We start from the raw sequence: 17714 nt of genomic DNA on the forward strand, positions 1-17714 counted from the left end.
GGGAGTTGTGTTTGTGTCCGTTCGTGTCAGACGGGGGAAGACGACACCACACGGAGAGAGAGCTTCGCAGGCAGAGAGAGAGGGGGGGGGGGCGTCATGGGCAGGGCATGGAGAGGGCTCGAACCTGAGACGTCTGCGCAGTGCGTCCGGCCGAGGGGAGGCAACTCCAGACTCGCCAGGAGCAGCGACCTCCCGCCGGGGGCGGAGGTTGAACCCGGGTCTCGACAGGAGGGAGGCCTTAGGTTCTGGTGAGGCACGGGGCTGGTGTTTGGGCCAGGGTTGGTGTTCGCCGGGCGGCTAGAATGCAGCAAGCTGGCACAGTAGGGGGCATCTGCCAGTCTTCTCAGTCAGCCCATGGCACCTGCTGGGTCTGCTCCGTGACCTGTTGGCGAGTCTTCAACACTTCACGTGGCCTCAAAGTGCACCTGGCCTGGCACAGGCGCCCGTGGTGATGTCACCGCCACTTAGTGGTGAATGGCGGGTGTTGTTGGTGTGGGGGTTTTTGTTAAGGTTTGAGTTGGGAGTAAGGTTAAGGGTCCGGAGAGTGCTTGACGAGCTGCCTGTGTCAGAGCAGCAGTGTTGACTGTCACTGCAGGCGGAGTGAGCAGTGCGTGGTGGCGTCTTAGCGTCAGGTCGGGGTTTGTTTCAGAAGTCCTGTACAGTCATTGTAAACATCGAGGATGCCGCTGCTGCTGCTCCAATAGGGAACTGTTTGTCGTGAAGCTGTTCCACCCGCACCGCCACTGACCCCACCACTCACCACTGACCTCACCACTGACACCACCACTCACCACCACCCAAACCAGCCCTACCCCGTGTACTGGGGAAGGGGTGGGACCACGCAGGAGGCGGAGCCTAAATGGGGCGTGGTCTAAAAAGGAAAGGCGCAGATCCGACAGGAAGGGGTGGGGGGTCTAAGCAGCCTTCTGAGTGATCACGACCCTGATGACGCCAGCTGCGTGTTTGGCGTTTGTGTGTCTCTCTACCTTGAGAGGGTTGCCCTCCACATTTAGAAACACTTCGTTGAGCTATCATTTGTTGTCAGGTCGCTTATGAAAGAGAGCAATATAGCTCAGTGGGCCTTTACCTGGTAAAATAAAAATAGTAAAAAAAAATTAAATAGAGTATCGGGGCAGGTGCATAAGGAGGAAGTCGTGGACTTCTCCATTATTTAAATAAATGAAATTAGCATTAAATAAATGAAATTAGCATCAAACACGTAGTGTGCAGAACCATGGCGTGAGTGCCGCACATGCGGCCACAGGTCAACTCGTTGGTATTTAACACGGACAATTGTGATCGAGAAAAAATAGACGATGTTAATGTCTGATTAGGCCCATGATTTAACTTTGTTAAATAAAGTTGCTGGATTGGAAGCTGCATCACTGCGACTTGCAGCCTCACGCGAACCGAGCAGGCCCTCTGCGCCGTCCCCTTTTCAGTGGACGTCGACGATCATTGCCCGAGTAGATGTGGCTCTCAAGGGCCTGAGTCACATCGCTGCAGACGTAGCAAGATCTGAAATCTCTGCAACCCTCAAAAACGCTAAGATGCCAGCTAGCAACATCAGCAAAGATGAGCGTTTTGAATTAGCTCAATTAAAAAAGAGGGATGACATTGTCATCCTCTCAGCCGACAAAGGCAATGCCACTGTCATCATGGACAAAATAGAATACAACAATAAAATTCAAGAACTACTCAACGATGGCAGCTATACAAAAATAAAAAGAGACCCCACCAACAGCCTCGTCATTAAAACCAACAAAATCATTTCTGATTCAACCGCATTAATTGATCAAACCAAACAGTTCTCGTTGAAACCTTCTGCAGCCAGGCCACCAAGATTATATGGCTTGCGAAAGATACATAAAGAAGATACACCTCTTCGTCCCATTGTCTCTACTATCAATTCCCCCACCTACAAACTGGCTCGTTTTTTGTCTAAAATCCTGCGGCCTTTCACTGGAAAAACCACCTCTGCGGTATTAAACTCTACTGACCTGGTATCGACAATCAAGGGGATTTCCCTGTCCCCAGACGACCTGCTTGTCAGTTTTGATGTGGTTTCCTTATTCACCAAAGTTCCTTGACCTGACACCATCGCAATCATTGAAGACTTTGTTCATCAAGGACTGAATACTGGGGTACCCCCCCTGGTGAGACACTGCTTAACCAATACATACTTCACCTGGAATGGAACTTTCTACAAACAAACTGAGGGCACCCCAATGGGCTCCCCCCTATCTCCGGTTGTAGCCAACGTTTTCATGGAGAAATTTGAGACTGACGCCATCCAGACTGCCACTCTACGCCCGACCTTATGGAAGAGGTACGTAGATGACACTTTTGTCATCTGGCCACATGGCCGGCCTGCTCTAGACCAATTCCTCGACCACATCAATTCCATACACCCAGCCATCAGATTCACCATGGAAGTCGAAAAAGATGGCAAGCTACCCTTTTTGGATGTCCTAATTAAAAGGAGACCTGATGGTTCAATGAGCCATTCTGTCTACAGGAAAGCCACCCATACGGATGCTTACCTAAAACCGGATTCCCACCACCATCCATCCCAGAAGAATTCCCTCATCAAGACTCTATACCATAGAGCCCAATGCATCTCCGACCAGGAACACATTGCCAGTGAACTCAAACACGTACGCCAAGCTCTTAAGGCTAATGGTTACTCCGACTACACAATCCGCAAAGCCATCACTCCAACCATCAAGAAGGACCCTGTTGAGGAGCCTTTCAAAACCATCACCTTACCCTACATTGCTGGGGTCACAAAAAAGATCTCCAAAATCCTGATAAAACATAAGATCCAGGTCCGATTCAACACAGTACATAAAATCCGTGATCTGGTCCCGTCTGTAAAAGATGTGGTTCCAGACATACAGTACCCTGGCGTCTACAAATTAAGTTGCCTCTGTGGTAGCAGTTACATTGGAGAAACCAAACGACATGTCTCGGACCGCATCCGTGAACATAAAGCAGACTTGAAACACGGTAGGACAAACACCTCAGCTGTGGCAGATCACTGTTACAATTCAGTGGGCTCACATGATATTGACTTCTCCAAGACAGAGGTTCTCTGCAAGCCATCTGGCTACCATGAGAGATTCGTTCATGAGGCGGATCCACATATACAAACACAGAGACAATTTCAACCGAGAAGATGGATTCTGGCTCAATCATCAAGGACGTAATAAACCATTTCGGATCTTAACTGATTGTGTTCACGTTTACGGTGACTTTCAGACCGCGTTCCACTCACTGGCATTGACTATATATCTTGTATTCTCCGCAGGGAATGGATTCTTTGCTCTGCTGCAAGTCTCCTACCATTACTCTCCCATTGACATTTTTCATTGCTTCCTCTTAGTATCTTTCACGCGACGGTCAATGGTACAGTGTATAGCGGATTGTATAATAATAAATAATATAAAATTGTAATGTTTAATACAATGTACAAAGTAATATATAGTATCGTAATTGTATAGTGAATATACAGCAGTGTGATATACATTAAGGTGGGTAGAATAATACATAGTGTAATATAACAATGGTGTATAGTAATACAGTATAAAATTTAATGTTGGGTTTGTCTATGGCAGTATATAGTACGGTGTAGACTCGTGTGATGTAAGAGAACAACGTTTAGCTGTAAGCATATTATATTTATATTTTTTGCGACATGATGTAAGAGAACAAAGTTTAGCTGGAAGCATATTATATTTTTTGCGACATAGAATTGTAATGTATTACTTACTGTTAATAGTTCAGCTTATTGAAAGTATATTTAGTATACTGATGATACTATGTAGTTTATACTTTAGTTGTTTACGTGGTGGTTTAATTACTGCAGCTACATACTATTAACATTCCTTCCCTTTATTAATGTTACCCCCATCCCCTCCCTTTGATGCTGCTAATTATGTGGTTTCCTTATTCACCAAAGTTCCTTGACCTGACACCATCGCAATCATTAAAGACTTTGTTCATCAAGGACTGAATACTGGGGTACCCCCCCTGGTGAGACACTGCTTAACCAATACATACTTCACCTGGAATGGAACTTTCTACAAACAAATAGCTCAGCTTATTGAAAGTATATTTAGTATACTGATGATACTATGTAGTTTATACTTTAGTTGTTTACGTGGTGGTTTAATTACTGCAGCTACATACTATTAACATTCCTTCCCTTTATTAATGTTACCCCTATCCCCTCCCTTTGATGCTGCTAATCCTGCATAATGCACGGGCATAATGACTTTAAACCCCCCGCCAAACCTCCTACGCATTTCACAAGTAGTACTAATCGCATATCTGCATTTCCCATAAATATGCTAAATTCCTCTTGATATGCAAATTATTTTGTCAAGGCGCCCTTCCCCCCTCCATCCCAGCTTAAATAGTCGCTCCAAGCCTGGAGTGTGTCATTCAGACTCTTGTCCTGTTCTTCACCTGAGGACGGCTGCTTGCGTTGTGGCCGAAACGTGAGAATTATTTTATGTTTTATTTTTATTATTTCCATTCTACGTGACTTTTCCGAAAGAACCAAGAAGATCGTCGTGATATTATTCTAACATGATGAGGCCATTGTGTTCCGGCGTCTTGGTCCAATTTAGAGAAATCGCATTGTCCATTAATGTCGCAACGATTAAAATGCCATTTACACTGCCCTACCACCAGCAGTGGCAATTGCAGGACGGCGCTTTCACCTCTTGCAGCTCGCGGTGCCCGACAACTCCATGGGGTGTGGGCTGCCCCGGCGCCGTTCCCATCGCCACCAACTCCAGGGCCCGCGAGCGAGCGTCGTGCGCGCTGTGAGAGCGATGACGGCGGTGGGTGGTTGGGCCTGTGGCCAAATTATCTGGGATGCGCCCGACCTCATAAGCCAAGCGATGCTTGTGCCTCAATCAAGCTTGCATAGATAACCACCACGCATTGAAGGTGTTACAGTCCAGCGGAGCGGCGTGTTGGGCAGTGCAGAATAATACATTGTTGGAATGTACTGTTTCTATGCTAACCGCATCCTTCAGCAACCTGCATCAACCGGCATGAAGTATGGTAAAAAAAACTCATTGACCCGCACTGCGTGAATCCTTCATCCAGCAATAGATTGAGAAATAGCTGTAGATGTGCATGATGAGTTAGAAGCAAATATATGCGCCAAGAACCGAATTGTAAATTTTAACCATGGGCTGACACTGCTCACATCGTTGTTCGGTTTGAGTTTAATCCCAGTCGGCAGTCAACACGACTCATTCCTCTGTACTCAGGAAAATAATTACTACTGTGGCAAGTCAGTAGTTGTCCCAAGAGGGTTGGCAACTCCATGGTAATGTGGAACGTTTACCACTGGCTCCGAGCTACCGGTGGAGATGTGCACCAGCGCGATAAGCACGGAGCAACCTGGGGCTTGTATGCGAGCAGGAGTGATGCGTACTTTACAGTTCCATTGCGATTTGTACGACGTTTGTGAAAGACCTTAAAAGGCACATTTCATACAGGTGTGATTTATTGACAATGTCCACTCAGTACAAACTACAACAAGAGAACAATCTGCAATTTCAAATCAGGAACATGTTCAATGTATCACAATAATTGAATAGGTAAATACTCTGCAAAGTTGTGTTTTATGCAATAATAACCATACATGAAGAAATACTGTAAATAATAAAACAAAAGGATTCAGAGCGATGCAGGCTCACACGCAGACTCCCAAAACACACAAATGCAAACTCCGCCTTGGCTCGAGAACCCCTCCATGAACGCAATTACAAGTACCGTGTGGCCAAAGTTCATATTTAACTCTGCAAGTAAAAACGAGGAATTGTGATGATTTGTAACAAGGCTTGCCAGGGAAAGCTTGGATTACGGAGCCAAACTTGTGCCCAACACAAGTGCTTGCAACCCAATAGGGGTTTCCAACTTCCCTAAAATACGTGACTGAAAGCACTCTTTGTAAGTTGCTACTTTAAGCAACGACTTCTTCACGATATTGGGAAAAAAACAAGAGATTGTTTTCGTATGAGCAACAGCTGTAAGTAAACAGTGGAGGCTGTGCTGCTAAGCAGGTGTCATGATAGATTCAATTTGGTGGCAGACGGTGGACGGCAGCGCGACGTTGCCGGCACTGCCGCTCATGGCAGTGCCGACAACGTGTCCTTGGGTAAGTAAATCAGCTCCTGCCGAGGTCTGCTACCCACGTCCCGGCATCTCTGCAGTGTGACCGCATAGCATTCTGCTGAGACAGAGCACGAGATGGAACTCTGGAGTCGACAACATGGGGCTCATCAGCAGTGCCGTTACAACGTGGAACGTGGAAACTCGGGATCGACGTGGATCCAGGAGAGTGCAGCTGCGTGCTCAATGTTCACGCGAAGCTTTAAGTGACAAACATTGAGGTTACGGCCGTGACTAGGTGTTGTAAGGCTAGAGCTTTCAATGCCACGCAACCCATTTAGACTTGGTCAAATTCGAAATTGTTTCTGTAGTGGATTGGAGTCTTTCCCTGTTGTGCAATAGTCCCTGCTAAATGTATATTTATTCCGAAAGGCAACACACCACAGACCAAACCCAGCACTTCCCATTGATAGCTAGTCATGCACGTGGTAGCAGGATTCAAATCATGTAGTTACTATTGTTATTAAGACAGTGCTATCATCGAAGTAAGAGCTCAAATGTCAGTCTCTTCTTAAACAATGTTTTATCCTGTGCTGTGTCACACCCACAGGCTATTAGAAGCAGCTTTCTTCACCCTCATTGAGTGAGAGTGAGGGCATTTTAAGACACCTCGGACACTCAAGTTAAAGCACTTTTGCTCTGTCACCCTCACGAGTCTTGCAGATTTGCAGAGTTCTTAAAACATTACAGGTTTCACGTGGAGGTATGGGTTGATGCACACATTGGTGAGCACTTCCAACCATTCAGAAATTTGTGGGAAATTGAGCAAAGTGATGCAGGTTTAATGGCAACAATTTGCACTCGTGCACATTACCACATCACACAACCTACACGTAACATAATGCAGATCCTTAAATACAGAACGCCTACACTTACATAGCCAACGCGGATATAGAGACAAATTATAGTAATCAGATGATTACCTGTGCAGTTTCAATTATCTAGACTCAGTTTAATGTATTCGTTGTAGAAACTAGCTTGTGATCGTTTGCAACATTTACAACTACCATAAGGGATCGTTGTAAGTGTAACAAAGTTGTCCTCATTTTGGCGAATACATTTGCGTTACATTCTCTCCCATGAGGTTAAAGAAGCGTCGCCGAACCCACGAGCCAGCTGCCTCCATCACCTCGGCTCAGTTTCAACAAAGGCACCCCCCTGCCCCCCCCGTGTTTCTATTCAGTGCTCTTTGTGTCACCCGCCTCCCTCTGTGCCGAGGCCACGGGGCTCACAAGCTTCTTGAGGAAAACTTCCAGCTGGTCTTCGTCGCGCACGCCCACAAACTTGTCGACGACGCTGCCGTTCCGCATGGCGAGCACCGTGGGCACCGCCGACACCTGGGAACACAGCGCAGCAGTGCATAGGGCACCAGTCAAGCAGCAGCAGTGCATGCGGGCACGGGTCAATCCACTCGCCGCCCATCTGCCCACCGATTAGCACCTCTGCGTTCGCACCTCCGATTAGCACAGTTGGCATTGTACGGTGCGAAAGTTCAATATACATCCTACCTGCTGGTCTCTTTAGTTTATTACATGGGATGTGGGCGTTGTTGCCCTGAGCAGGTGGTGGTAATGGGCCTTGAATTGCTATATGCCCATCTATTGGTCCACCAAGAGGCTGCCCCTGCCAGCACAGTTAATGTGGACAAATTACTTACACTGCCATTCGTTTACTCTGAACCAGTTACGACGACTACAACATTAGGAGGGTAACAATGTGTTTGTGTTGCTAAAAACGATAGGCAAGAGCCATCTATGAATAGATGAGGTGCCAATCATGTTTCAGTTACAATATGCTACTGAGTTGATTGATGCTGCCTATTTTAAACGTTAAACTTGCAGTCACTGAGTACCACTTTGTAGGAAATCATCAGTGGCTGTCCTCCAGTAGGGCTGGAACCTGAGATAATAACATGGCACAAACCTTGCCTTTTGCCACATTTGTTGCAAGGCTTCAGTAAATTACACAAGCCTGGGTGTCTAAATGCCAGTCATCCCAAAGCATGCCAGTCACTCGTGGGTTTGATATTTAAGAACCATGGGAACCAATACACCTGCATACTGCTAAGAAGTGCATCCCTCGAGGGATATCAACCCACCGCTGCCATCTGCAAACGCCACGGTGGCCTCGTCCACTCACCCCATACTCAACGGCCAGGTCCGTGTGGTCGTCGATGTCCACCTTGGCCATGAGTACCTTGCCCGACTGCTTGGCCACCAGCTTCTCGAGGCGAGGGCCCAGAATCTTGCAGGGCCCGCACCACCTGTCAGTGTACAGGAGACATTGGGCGCCAGCCAAGACGGACGACGGGACTGCCCCGAGGTGGTGTTCCCCACTCGGCAATTTTGTCGCTAGACTTGGTGACTTTTTGGGTTTCCCAAGTTACAAAATATTTTAAAAGTGACGAGCGACTTGAATGGGAAACATGAAGCAGCTTTAGGAGTGGTTAAGGAATTGTATGAAGGATTCTTCTGAATTTAGGTTTATAATTTGGAAATCGTCTGAGTGATATTTTGACAGCTTTAAAGCCTTTCTAGATATATAGACTCATATGATGACTTCCCGCTTAAAGGAGGTTGCAACACTCCTTAGTTACATTTAGATGTTTTTTATTTAATTTATTTCTATTAAAATCAATGCCTAAGCTCATGATACGAATGAAATTGTAAAAACTAGACGTCTAAGTAACAGCATTAAAATTTCATTGAATCTTGTAAGAATTGATTATTCTTTACTCATCCACCGTATGCGACCGAAGCCACCAGAGGTGCTTAAGATCAAGGTGTCATCATGGTCGGAGCCACTGATGTCATGCGAATTGAACGTCGCCAACACTCTCTACCCTCCACCAGGTCACACAGCTGCTGTAGTCGACACGCAGTGACCTCCAAGATCTGACCTCACAATCTCCCTCCACCTGCTCTTAGGTCTTCGTCTTGGTCTCAGCAATCGGCGCTCACAAATCCTGCCTAATGACATTTACAACACCCATCTGCGACGTTCACTTTTGGACTTCCGTCTTGCCACGGAATTCCCAGCATCTGACTAAGACACCTGTGCTCAAACGCCAGCAACTTCTCCAATCCATACCGTAGTAGAAATGGCACTTCATAGCCCAACAAATCCTGTCCTGCGAAAGTGACGTGAGCTCCTTCTCACAGCCCCCTGCGCTGTGGACATCACCGCCTGAGTAAACAAACTCTTCTACCACCTCAACCTTCTTCCCTCCCACCAGAATTTGCGATCCTACTACAGGAACCCCGTATCTGACTACCGCCATTAGCTCTGTCTCAGAGGTGCCACATTCATGCGACATTGAAACCGAGCAACTCACTGCGCGTGGAAATCGACCACGACGGGCGTGTCGCTGTTCACCACGCGCTCCGTGAAGTCGTCCACGTCCTGTACGTGGAAGGAGACGGCGCGCGTCGCCGTGGACGTGAAGCCGCGCGCGCTGCGTGTCCATGTCGTGTCGAGCGGCCTCGACAATGGCGTCGTCAGCAACAGCGATGAGGAGGAGAGCGGAGCATGGAAGCCGCGCGCCGCCCTGCTCACGGCCTCCTGCACCACCACCAGTCGCCTCAGCACCTGCCTGTGCGCCATCTGCTGCAAAAATAATGTGCGGCTGCACACGTGCATGTGCATGCACACGGCGCATGCATCACTGCTGCTGTAGTATTATAAGAACGATCATCAGTCATGATCAATTCACTGCTCGTATCCTATGAATACACAAACCTAACATTCAGGATAGTTCCACTTTGGCATCTTTAGCCAGTTCAGTTATTGAGCATTTGGAATGTGGGAAGAGCCTTGATTACCTAGAGAAAACCCACGTATAGGAGCAGACAATACGTAAAGCTCTGCAAAGTCAATAATTATTTGCTCTACTGCTGTCTTCCGACTGCCTCGCAACCCCAGCCAACAAGCCGTGGTATTCCCACTCTCCCATCCGAGTGCTAACCAGGTTGAGCCGTTAGTACTCGGATCTGAGATTCGGCGTTTTCAGGACGGATTGATCGTAATAGCCAGCTGCCTTTCAAGCTGTCCTCTTATTCCTGTCAGTGACAATACAATTGCTGTTTTTCTATTTGCTTCTCACACATTGATGCTGCAGCGCTACCGCTAGCTGCATACCTAGGCTGTGCATCACAGGCTAGCCGACACAATTTGAACGTATTAATGACAAAGTGACATTTATAAGGTGGGAGTCCCGTGTCGCCGGCTATGTCACTGTGCAGTGCACACTGAGAGCGATTCCATGTTAATCTGAGCCCAGCACGCGCAAAAAGGATTGGGAAACTGTTCTGGGGACTCTGTCCTGTAGCCGTTCACACGGATACATGCCGCCACATTGCCATGGATAAGTTTTGATGTCTCACATCACCCAATTGTTTCGGTTTCCTTTGAACTGAGTGGACATATTGACAGCCCAGTCCTCTGGACTCCAGCAGACCCATTGTTGAATAACTGCGCCAGAACAGGCACATACGAGTAATTAAAACTCACACGGTCACGGGCTCCACCTTTTAAATGTGAAGAGGGGAGGCAGTTGGAGTTTTTGATAAATCCGTGAACGCGAGAAATGCGCCTTTTCAAGTCTCATTTTGCAAGCTGCCCTGAACCGGCTTCGTGCTGCCCGCGTCCTCGGCGAGGAAACTAGAACCAGGGTGGCCGAATGAGGATAGCAGTAACTGTTTCACGAGGTGTCATATCAAAGAACGATGCATGATATACATCCTGAACATTACAACAAAAAACGTAGAGTTACAAACGCGATTCAATGCATCAATCACGAGGTTAATAATTTAAATAAAAAATATATAACCAAATTACTTAATTTCAGCATTAGAGCTCGTAGAGAGTTATGATGTGGGCTATTGTTAGAGGCACACGGGCCTGACAGGGTTAGGTTTACATTCGTTCAAAGTTGGCAAAATGGTGGTGCTATGATGGTCAGACTGCACGTTTCACAATCGATCGGTGCTCGACTCGGCCCATCATTCCTTCGGGTCGATAAATCACGTCAATAGTTATCACTCGAAGATAAGGCTTGCAATTTTCACTGCTGCTGCTAAAGACAAAATGACACCTTGCTGAGAGGGGAGACGGTGACTTTATAGGGCGGCTTTCCTTTAAAGTGCAATTTAAGCGACACACTGCCCAACAGACTTGCATTTACAGAGGTTAATGTTGAAGACGTCCGTTTCCCTCGTCAGATTAACAATGGCGCGGCGCTCATCTCTGGTCCTGAACAGCGATGGAAACTCCACATTTATATGCCGAGCCATTATCTAGAACCACTGTTGACTCTCACAAAGTGGAATTCTATTGGACCTTGAGAGTCGAAGATGTTAAGACCGAGTCGACCACCAACTGAAATGTAACAAAAAAAACCTTCCCAACGCGAGACGATCACTGCCCACGTTGCCTTCTTAATCACGGCTTGGCTCTGGCCTCTAACGCGGCTCAGGCTCAGCTCCGGAAAGAGCTGCTGGGTCGCTTCCACAGCCGTGGCTCGGCTGAGGCTCATGGCAATCGTGAGCGTGGCGGGGATCGTGCTTAGAGCCTCCTCGAGTTGAGCGCCGTGGCTGAGTCGGCTCCCTTGAGCCAGCTCCGAGCCTGAACCGTGGCCGAGAGCACTCGGGTCCCATGAATGCGACTCAACGCGGGGCGCCACGGACCCCGTGCCGGAGAGCCGCGTGGGGACGCGAGAGCCGACGTTTCGGGCAATGGGCCCAGGGGTTCTTCATGAAGAACTTGGGCCATCGCCCGAAACGTCGCCGTGACCTATCCTTACCCCGAGCGCTCGTCGCTTGACCTCTCACCCCGCGTGACCTCTCTGCCTCGTGACCCCGAGCGCGCCACGTGACCTCGCGCTCCTGCCGTGGCTTCTGCTGCCGGATTCACTCGGAGCGAGCGCGGTGATTGGTTCGAGAAGCGAGTGCGACGATTGGTTACAGCGGGGCACGTGGTGCGGGCGGCGAGCCAATCGGGCATCCGCCACCTCGGGGAATTACAACGGGTGAGCGTTGCGGCTTACGGCAGCCGCGATGCCGTGAAGCAGTGCAGAGCTGTCGTGAAGTGCCGCCAAGTGTCGTGAAGTGTCGCAAAGTTACTGTCAACATGGCGTAAAGTTTGACCGGACGTGATGTCGCGAAGTCTCATAAAGTTTACTTACTGCAAGGGAGTGAAGGGTCACTGCCCGAAATATCGCCTATTCCATACATTTATATTTGACGTCGGTGTTATTGACGACCGTGTCGTAAGATTGCGCTGGTGTCGTGAAGTGCCGCAAATGACAATAACGTAAAGGAGGGCGCGGAGCCCGACGGTACAAAAAGTGACGTCGCCGCCAGCAGCGAGTGCCGGGGTTGATCCGCTGCTGGATGGAGGCCGCCGCCGCCTCCTCCTCGCGATCTGACGATCCACGCGGCACCGTCCCTCCGTCTCTGCGTCAGACGTCCTCTCGGGCGCGTCTAATCCCGAGCTCCACGAGCCCCACGAGTCCCACGAGTCCGTGTGGCGGTGAGCGCGTGGCGGGTTTCGCGGCGGTTCTCACGGCGGGTTGTTTCCGTCACTAAGCCGCGTCCCCGGCCCTTGTCGCAGGTTCAGGCAGTCGACGTCGCTGTTCGTGACGACGTTCAGTTTTCTAGCAGCACACTATACATTCTTATCCACTGCTACCCTGTACTATACACTCTTGTCCACTGCTACCCTGTACTATACACTCTTGTCCACTGCTACCCTGTTCTATACACTCTTGTCCACTGCTACCCTGTACTATACACTCTTGTCCACTGCTACCCTGTACTATACACTCTTGTCCACTGCTACCCTGTACTATACACTCTTGTCCACTGCTACCCTGTACTATACACTCTTGTCCACTGCTACCCTGTACTATACACTCTTGTCCACTGCTACCCTGTACTATACACTCTTGTCCACTGCTACCCTGTACTATACACTCTTGTCCACTGCTACCCTGTACTATACACTCTTGTCCACTGCTACCCTGTACTATACACTCTTGTCCACTGCTACCCTGTACTATACACTCTTGTCCACTGCTACCCTGTACTATACGCTCTTATCCACTGCTACCCTGTACTATACACTCTTGTCCACTGCTACCCTATACTATACTCTCTTATCCACTGCTACCCTGTACTATACACTCTTGTCCACTGCTACCCTATACTATACTCTCTTATCCACTGCTACCCTATACTATACACTCTTGTCCACTGCTACCCTGTACTATACACTCTTGTCCACTGCTACCCTGTACTATACACTCTTGTCCACTGCTACCCTGTACTGCTACCCTGTACTATACACTCTTGTCCACTGCTACCCTGTACTATACACTCTTGTCCACTGCTACCCTGTACTATACTCTCTTATCCACTGCTACCCTGTACTATACTCTCTTATCCACTGCTACCCTGTACTATACACTCTTGTCCACTGCTACCCTATACTATACTCTCTTATCCACTGCTACCCTGTACTATACACTCTTGTCCACTGCTACCCTATACTATACTCTCTTATCCACTGCTACCCTATACTATACACTCTTGTCCACTGCTACCCTGTACTATACACTCTTGTCCACTGCTACCCTGTACTATACACTCTTGTCCACTGCTACCCTGTACTATACACTCTTGTCCACTGCTACCCTGTACTATACACTCTTGTCCACTGCTACCCTGTACTATACACTCTTGTCCACTGCTACCCTATACTATACACTCTTGTCCACTGCTACCCTGTACTATACACTCTTGTCCACTGCTACCCTATACTATACACTCTTGTCCACTGCTACCCTATACTATACACTCTTGTCCACTGCTACCCTGTACTATACACTCTTGTCCACTGCTACCCTGTACTATACACTCTTGTCCACTGCTACCTTATACTATACACTCTTGTCCACTGCTACCTTATACTATATCCTCCCCCTCCCCCCGTGTGTCTCACAAGCCAAGCAGGCTCCAGCCTGGACAGTGCTGGGATTGTGGGGACTGTGGTTAACCACTGCCTCGCTGCGTGGTGGTGAGTGTCACGTCTCTACCCCCCCCTCCCCCCATGTGTCTCACAAGCCAAGCAGGCTCCAGCCTGGATAGTGCTGGGATTGTGGGGACTGTGGTAAACCACTGCCTCGCTGCGTGGTGGTGAGCGTCACGTCTCTACCCTTTCCCCGTGTGTCATGTAGAGTGAGGAGAGAGATGGATCTCTCCCCGTGTTTGCATGGTTTTTTCTCCGGGTCCTTGAGGTTTCCCCTAACATATTTGGGAACAAAGCGTTTCGTGCAGTGGTTCTTAACCTGGGGCTGTGCAAGTTACCCTACTTCTGAGGTTAGGAACCACTGGTTTAGAGTAGGACTGAACGATTAATCGATTTGAAATCGAAATCTCAATTTGAAGCAATGCGATTAGGAAATCGCAAAGGCTGCGATTTTTTTTTGCCATTTTAAAAGTCCGATTACTTATTGGAATTGTTTTATTATAATTTGTTTTTTACCCTTCTATCTGGCAACAAAACTGACACCTTGTTTTTTTGCCAGATAGAAGGGTAAAAAACCAATTATCATATTTTTTATTGGCAAATGAGGTTCCATTGGTGTAAATTGTTTTATTACTTATTATTATAACTTTATTGATTTCACTTAACAATTGTTCTATGTTTGATTGTTCTATTTAAATTTTTTAAAATACATAGATGTTGGAAGCAATTCATATATTTTTATAGTTCTCATCCTTGCATTAGAATATATGTAGCAGTTCATATTTTGATGGTATCATGTGGTAATGCTGCATCACATGTTTTAAATCTATTGCACAGTGAATATTGAACTGAAGCTTGACTTGAACAATTTTTTTTTATCACAAATCAAATTGCAATTGCAATATCTGTCAGAAAAATCGCAATTAGGTATTTCCCCCAAATCCTCCAGCCCTAGTTTAGAGTGAAAGCCTCTTCTTGTTATTGCGCCCCCCCCCCCTCCCGACCCTCGGCTTTGCCGTCAGCCTAAGGAGGGCGCCCGCTACCCTGGGCCCCATCTGCAAGGCCACCACCTAGGCCTTGCCACGCCGCGTCATCTGCGGCGGCGCTGCCTGGTTGTGGAGCGCTGTGTGGTTTTGCCGCAACCGCGCCGCCAGCAGGCGCCGGCGGCGGTGGCGGTTGTGGCCGCGGACGACCGAGACGGCGCCGTCGCCGCTCAGGTGAGAGAGATGCACCACGGGGGGAGTCTCGTCTTTGGAGCGGCGGCGTCGCGCTGAGAACCTGGCAATCCGACTTCGCTTCCCGGCTTGGCGTCAGTGGCGCGTGGTGACGTCCGAATCTCGGTCCCGGGCTGCCGCCCTTCACCAACCCGCAACGGGCCGGCGTGGTGAAGCGCGGTCAAACGTGTCCCCCGTCGTTGACACGGCACGGGGAGGATCGGCGGAGGGCGATTGGGTTAATGTTTTTTACGTCAACGGGTTCGCGTGACCCTGACAACGGCCGCGGGCGCCGCGTATTGTCGCTTTTGCCGTCATAATGGCATCTTGACTTGAAGCTTTCGTGACCGCGGCAGGAATTTATGTTCTCGGATCTTTGGGTAAAGTCACGTGGATGGGTTCAAAGAAAATAACAAAACCACGACGTTTTGATCGCGACACGAGCGGCCTGGGTGGGCGCCCGCGACACGGCGCCCCGCTCTAACGCCCCCCCCCCCCTCGTCAGCGTCGTCGTCACCACCGCCGCTGCCTTACAATGAACCGGCCGGAGCTGCTGGTGGCGGCGGTGGACTTGCGGCGGCATCGGCGCGCCCCGGAGGCCGACCGACGCCAACCGGCTCCGGGCGACGCCCTCGGACGGCCCGGAACAACAGCCGGCGGTGGCGGCGCCGGGTGCTGGCGGCGAACGGGAGGAGGCGGACCTGCGCCCGCGTCTACAGAACACCGAGCAGTTCGCCCTCCTGCACGAAGCGGGAGCGCCAGCACTCGGAGCGGTGAGCCGCGTGCGCGCGCGCACCCGGTGCGGTGTGTGGACGTCGCTAGCACTGGGGAGATAGAGGCAATCGGGCGTGGTGCTGGCCACCCACCCCCTCGCGTGCTACTCGCTAACAGCACTCGCCCCAATGGTCTGTTAATGCTACACGGGGGATCGTTGCGTGTGTGTGTGTGCGCGTGTGTGCGGGTGTGTGCTTGTGTTTGCGTGCGTCCATGGGTGTGTTTGTGCGTGCGGGTACGCAACTGGCAGAGCGCACGCGGCCTGGCACGAGCTCCGTGTCGCCGTCAACGCCGCTTAGTGGCGAATGGCGGCTGTCATCGTGCGAACATTCATTGTGATTGCGAGTGACACTGCGGCGATTAAAACGATCGATTGGTTCTGCTCGTGGTGCGAGACAGACGGGACAAGAAATAGATTTTTTAATCAAACCGCGACTTGGCGGTTGAGGGGGACGGGGTGGGGAGGGATTGCACGACGGGCGAGCGCGTGAGTCGGTGCGTGTGGCGCCGTGCGTGTGGAGCGATCCGTGCATGACGACGGTGACGTGACTGTCCCCCCCCCTCCGGCAGGCCGACGACGGCGCTGCTGCGGCTGGCACGAAGCCAGCATTCCACGCTTGCGGCGGCCGGCCTTGCGAGCGCCCAAGACACCGGTGACCTGATGCTCCTGGTGCGTCACGTGGGCCGGCACCGGCGGCGCTAGCCGATAGAGCGGAGGGGCGGCGCTGTCGGGCATTTTAACGGACACGGTTTTAGCTTTATACTCTTTGTTTTTTATCTTCACTTCTTTTCACTTACTTTCTTATATATTTTTTGTATTCCATGCACATATATTTAGCAAATGGCAGAGCACGACTTTTGATTTGTTTTTATTTGTTTTGAGTGTTTTTTTTACTTTTTATAATATGGCACTTTTTAATAAAAGCCATTTGCTCAAACTTTAAGCGTTTTATTCACGTCTTTATGAGAAGCACACTTCATTCTGCGATCTGTTCTGCCCTCTGTCCGTGATGAATCATTACATTAACGGCTGCCAAAGCCCCGTAGTGGAGAAAGTGATATCAGTGGTGCTGACAATTTGGTCTGCACTTTGTACTCCGTCGAGGGTTCAGTCACTTTGCTTGAATGCACCGATGCACATGGCAGCTGCACTGTAGTGGTTCAGCGATGTAAGAGGAGTTGATTACAACATGAACGTGACAGAGGAGCTGCTTGATCTCAAAAGCCTTAAAGGGCAAACCAGAGGAACAGATTTATTCGTTTCTGTTTGTGAAGCTGTTGATGATATGAAACTACCATGGAGTAAAGTTTCTGGGATCATTACCGATGGTGCGCCTGCCATGGCTGGTGAGTGGAGTGGATTGTCCACACTGATCTGCAATAAAGTCAGCGAAGAAGCAGGCAACGCTATTAAACTTCACTGTATCATTCACCAGCAGGCTCTCTACGCCAAACATCTCAAATTTGACGATGTTATGAAACCAGTGGCAAAGGCAATCAATTCTA

The 17714-nt window shown here is 49.3% G+C and overlaps 2 protein-coding genes across 3 annotated transcripts; one reads left to right on the forward strand and one right to left on the reverse strand.

Moving 5' to 3' along the window:
• Nucleotides 1-5509: 5509 nt before the first annotated feature.
• TXN2 (thioredoxin 2) lies at nt 5510-12210 on the reverse strand. 2 transcript variants are annotated; one of them, XM_078611228.1, is made up of 4 exons: nt 11996-12210; nt 9530-9820; nt 8335-8458; nt 5510-7532 (listed from the first exon to the last, which is right to left on the reverse strand). In XM_078611228.1, the coding sequence occupies exons 1-4, from the start codon at nt 12193-12195 to the stop codon at nt 7371-7373; spliced, it is 777 nt and encodes a 258-aa protein (XP_078467354.1). In that variant the 5' UTR covers nt 12196-12210; the 3' UTR covers nt 5510-7370. The 2 variants fall into 2 exon arrangements, with proteins under 2 accessions (XP_078467354.1, XP_078467355.1); XM_078611229.1 differs by lacking the exon at nt 11996-12210 and adding an exon at nt 10722-11526.
• A 136-nt stretch (nt 12211-12346) lies between these two features.
• On the forward strand, nt 12347-17146 carry LOC144730177 (uncharacterized). Its single transcript, XM_078610779.1, has 5 exons — nt 12347-12356; nt 12729-14268; nt 15243-15437; nt 15940-16207; nt 16779-17146. The coding sequence occupies exons 1-3, from the start codon at nt 12347-12349 to the stop codon at nt 15292-15294; spliced, it is 1602 nt and encodes a 533-aa protein (XP_078466905.1). The 3' UTR covers nt 15295-15437; nt 15940-16207; nt 16779-17146.
• Nucleotides 17147-17714: the final 568 nt, after the last annotated feature.

This window comes from Lampetra planeri, chromosome 35 (assembly GCF_965212315.1).
Source record: "Lampetra planeri chromosome 35, kcLamPlan1.2.h2, whole genome shotgun sequence".
NCBI lineage: Eukaryota > Metazoa > Chordata > Hyperoartia > Petromyzontiformes > Petromyzontidae > Lampetra > Lampetra planeri.

Excerpts from the sequence above, each read along its gene's own strand:
- TXN2 (XM_078611228.1), bottom strand. The coding sequence starts at position 12,195 with ATGCCCGATTGGCTCGCCGCCCGCACCACGTGCCCCGCTGTAACCAAT. Across the intron at positions 9,821-11,995 it reads TCAAGCGACGAGCGCTCGGG|CCGCACATTATTTTTGCAGC; the intron begins GTAAGGATAGGT and ends GCACGTGTGCAG. Across the intron at positions 7,533-8,334 it reads ACCTGGCCGTTGAGTATGGG|GTGTCGGCGGTGCCCACGGT; the intron begins GTGAGTGGACGA and ends CTGTGTTCCCAG.
- LOC144730177 (XM_078610779.1), top strand. Across the intron at positions 14,269-15,242 it reads CACTGCCTCGCTGCGTGGTG|CCTAAGGAGGGCGCCCGCTA; the intron begins GTGAGTGTCACG and ends CTTTGCCGTCAG.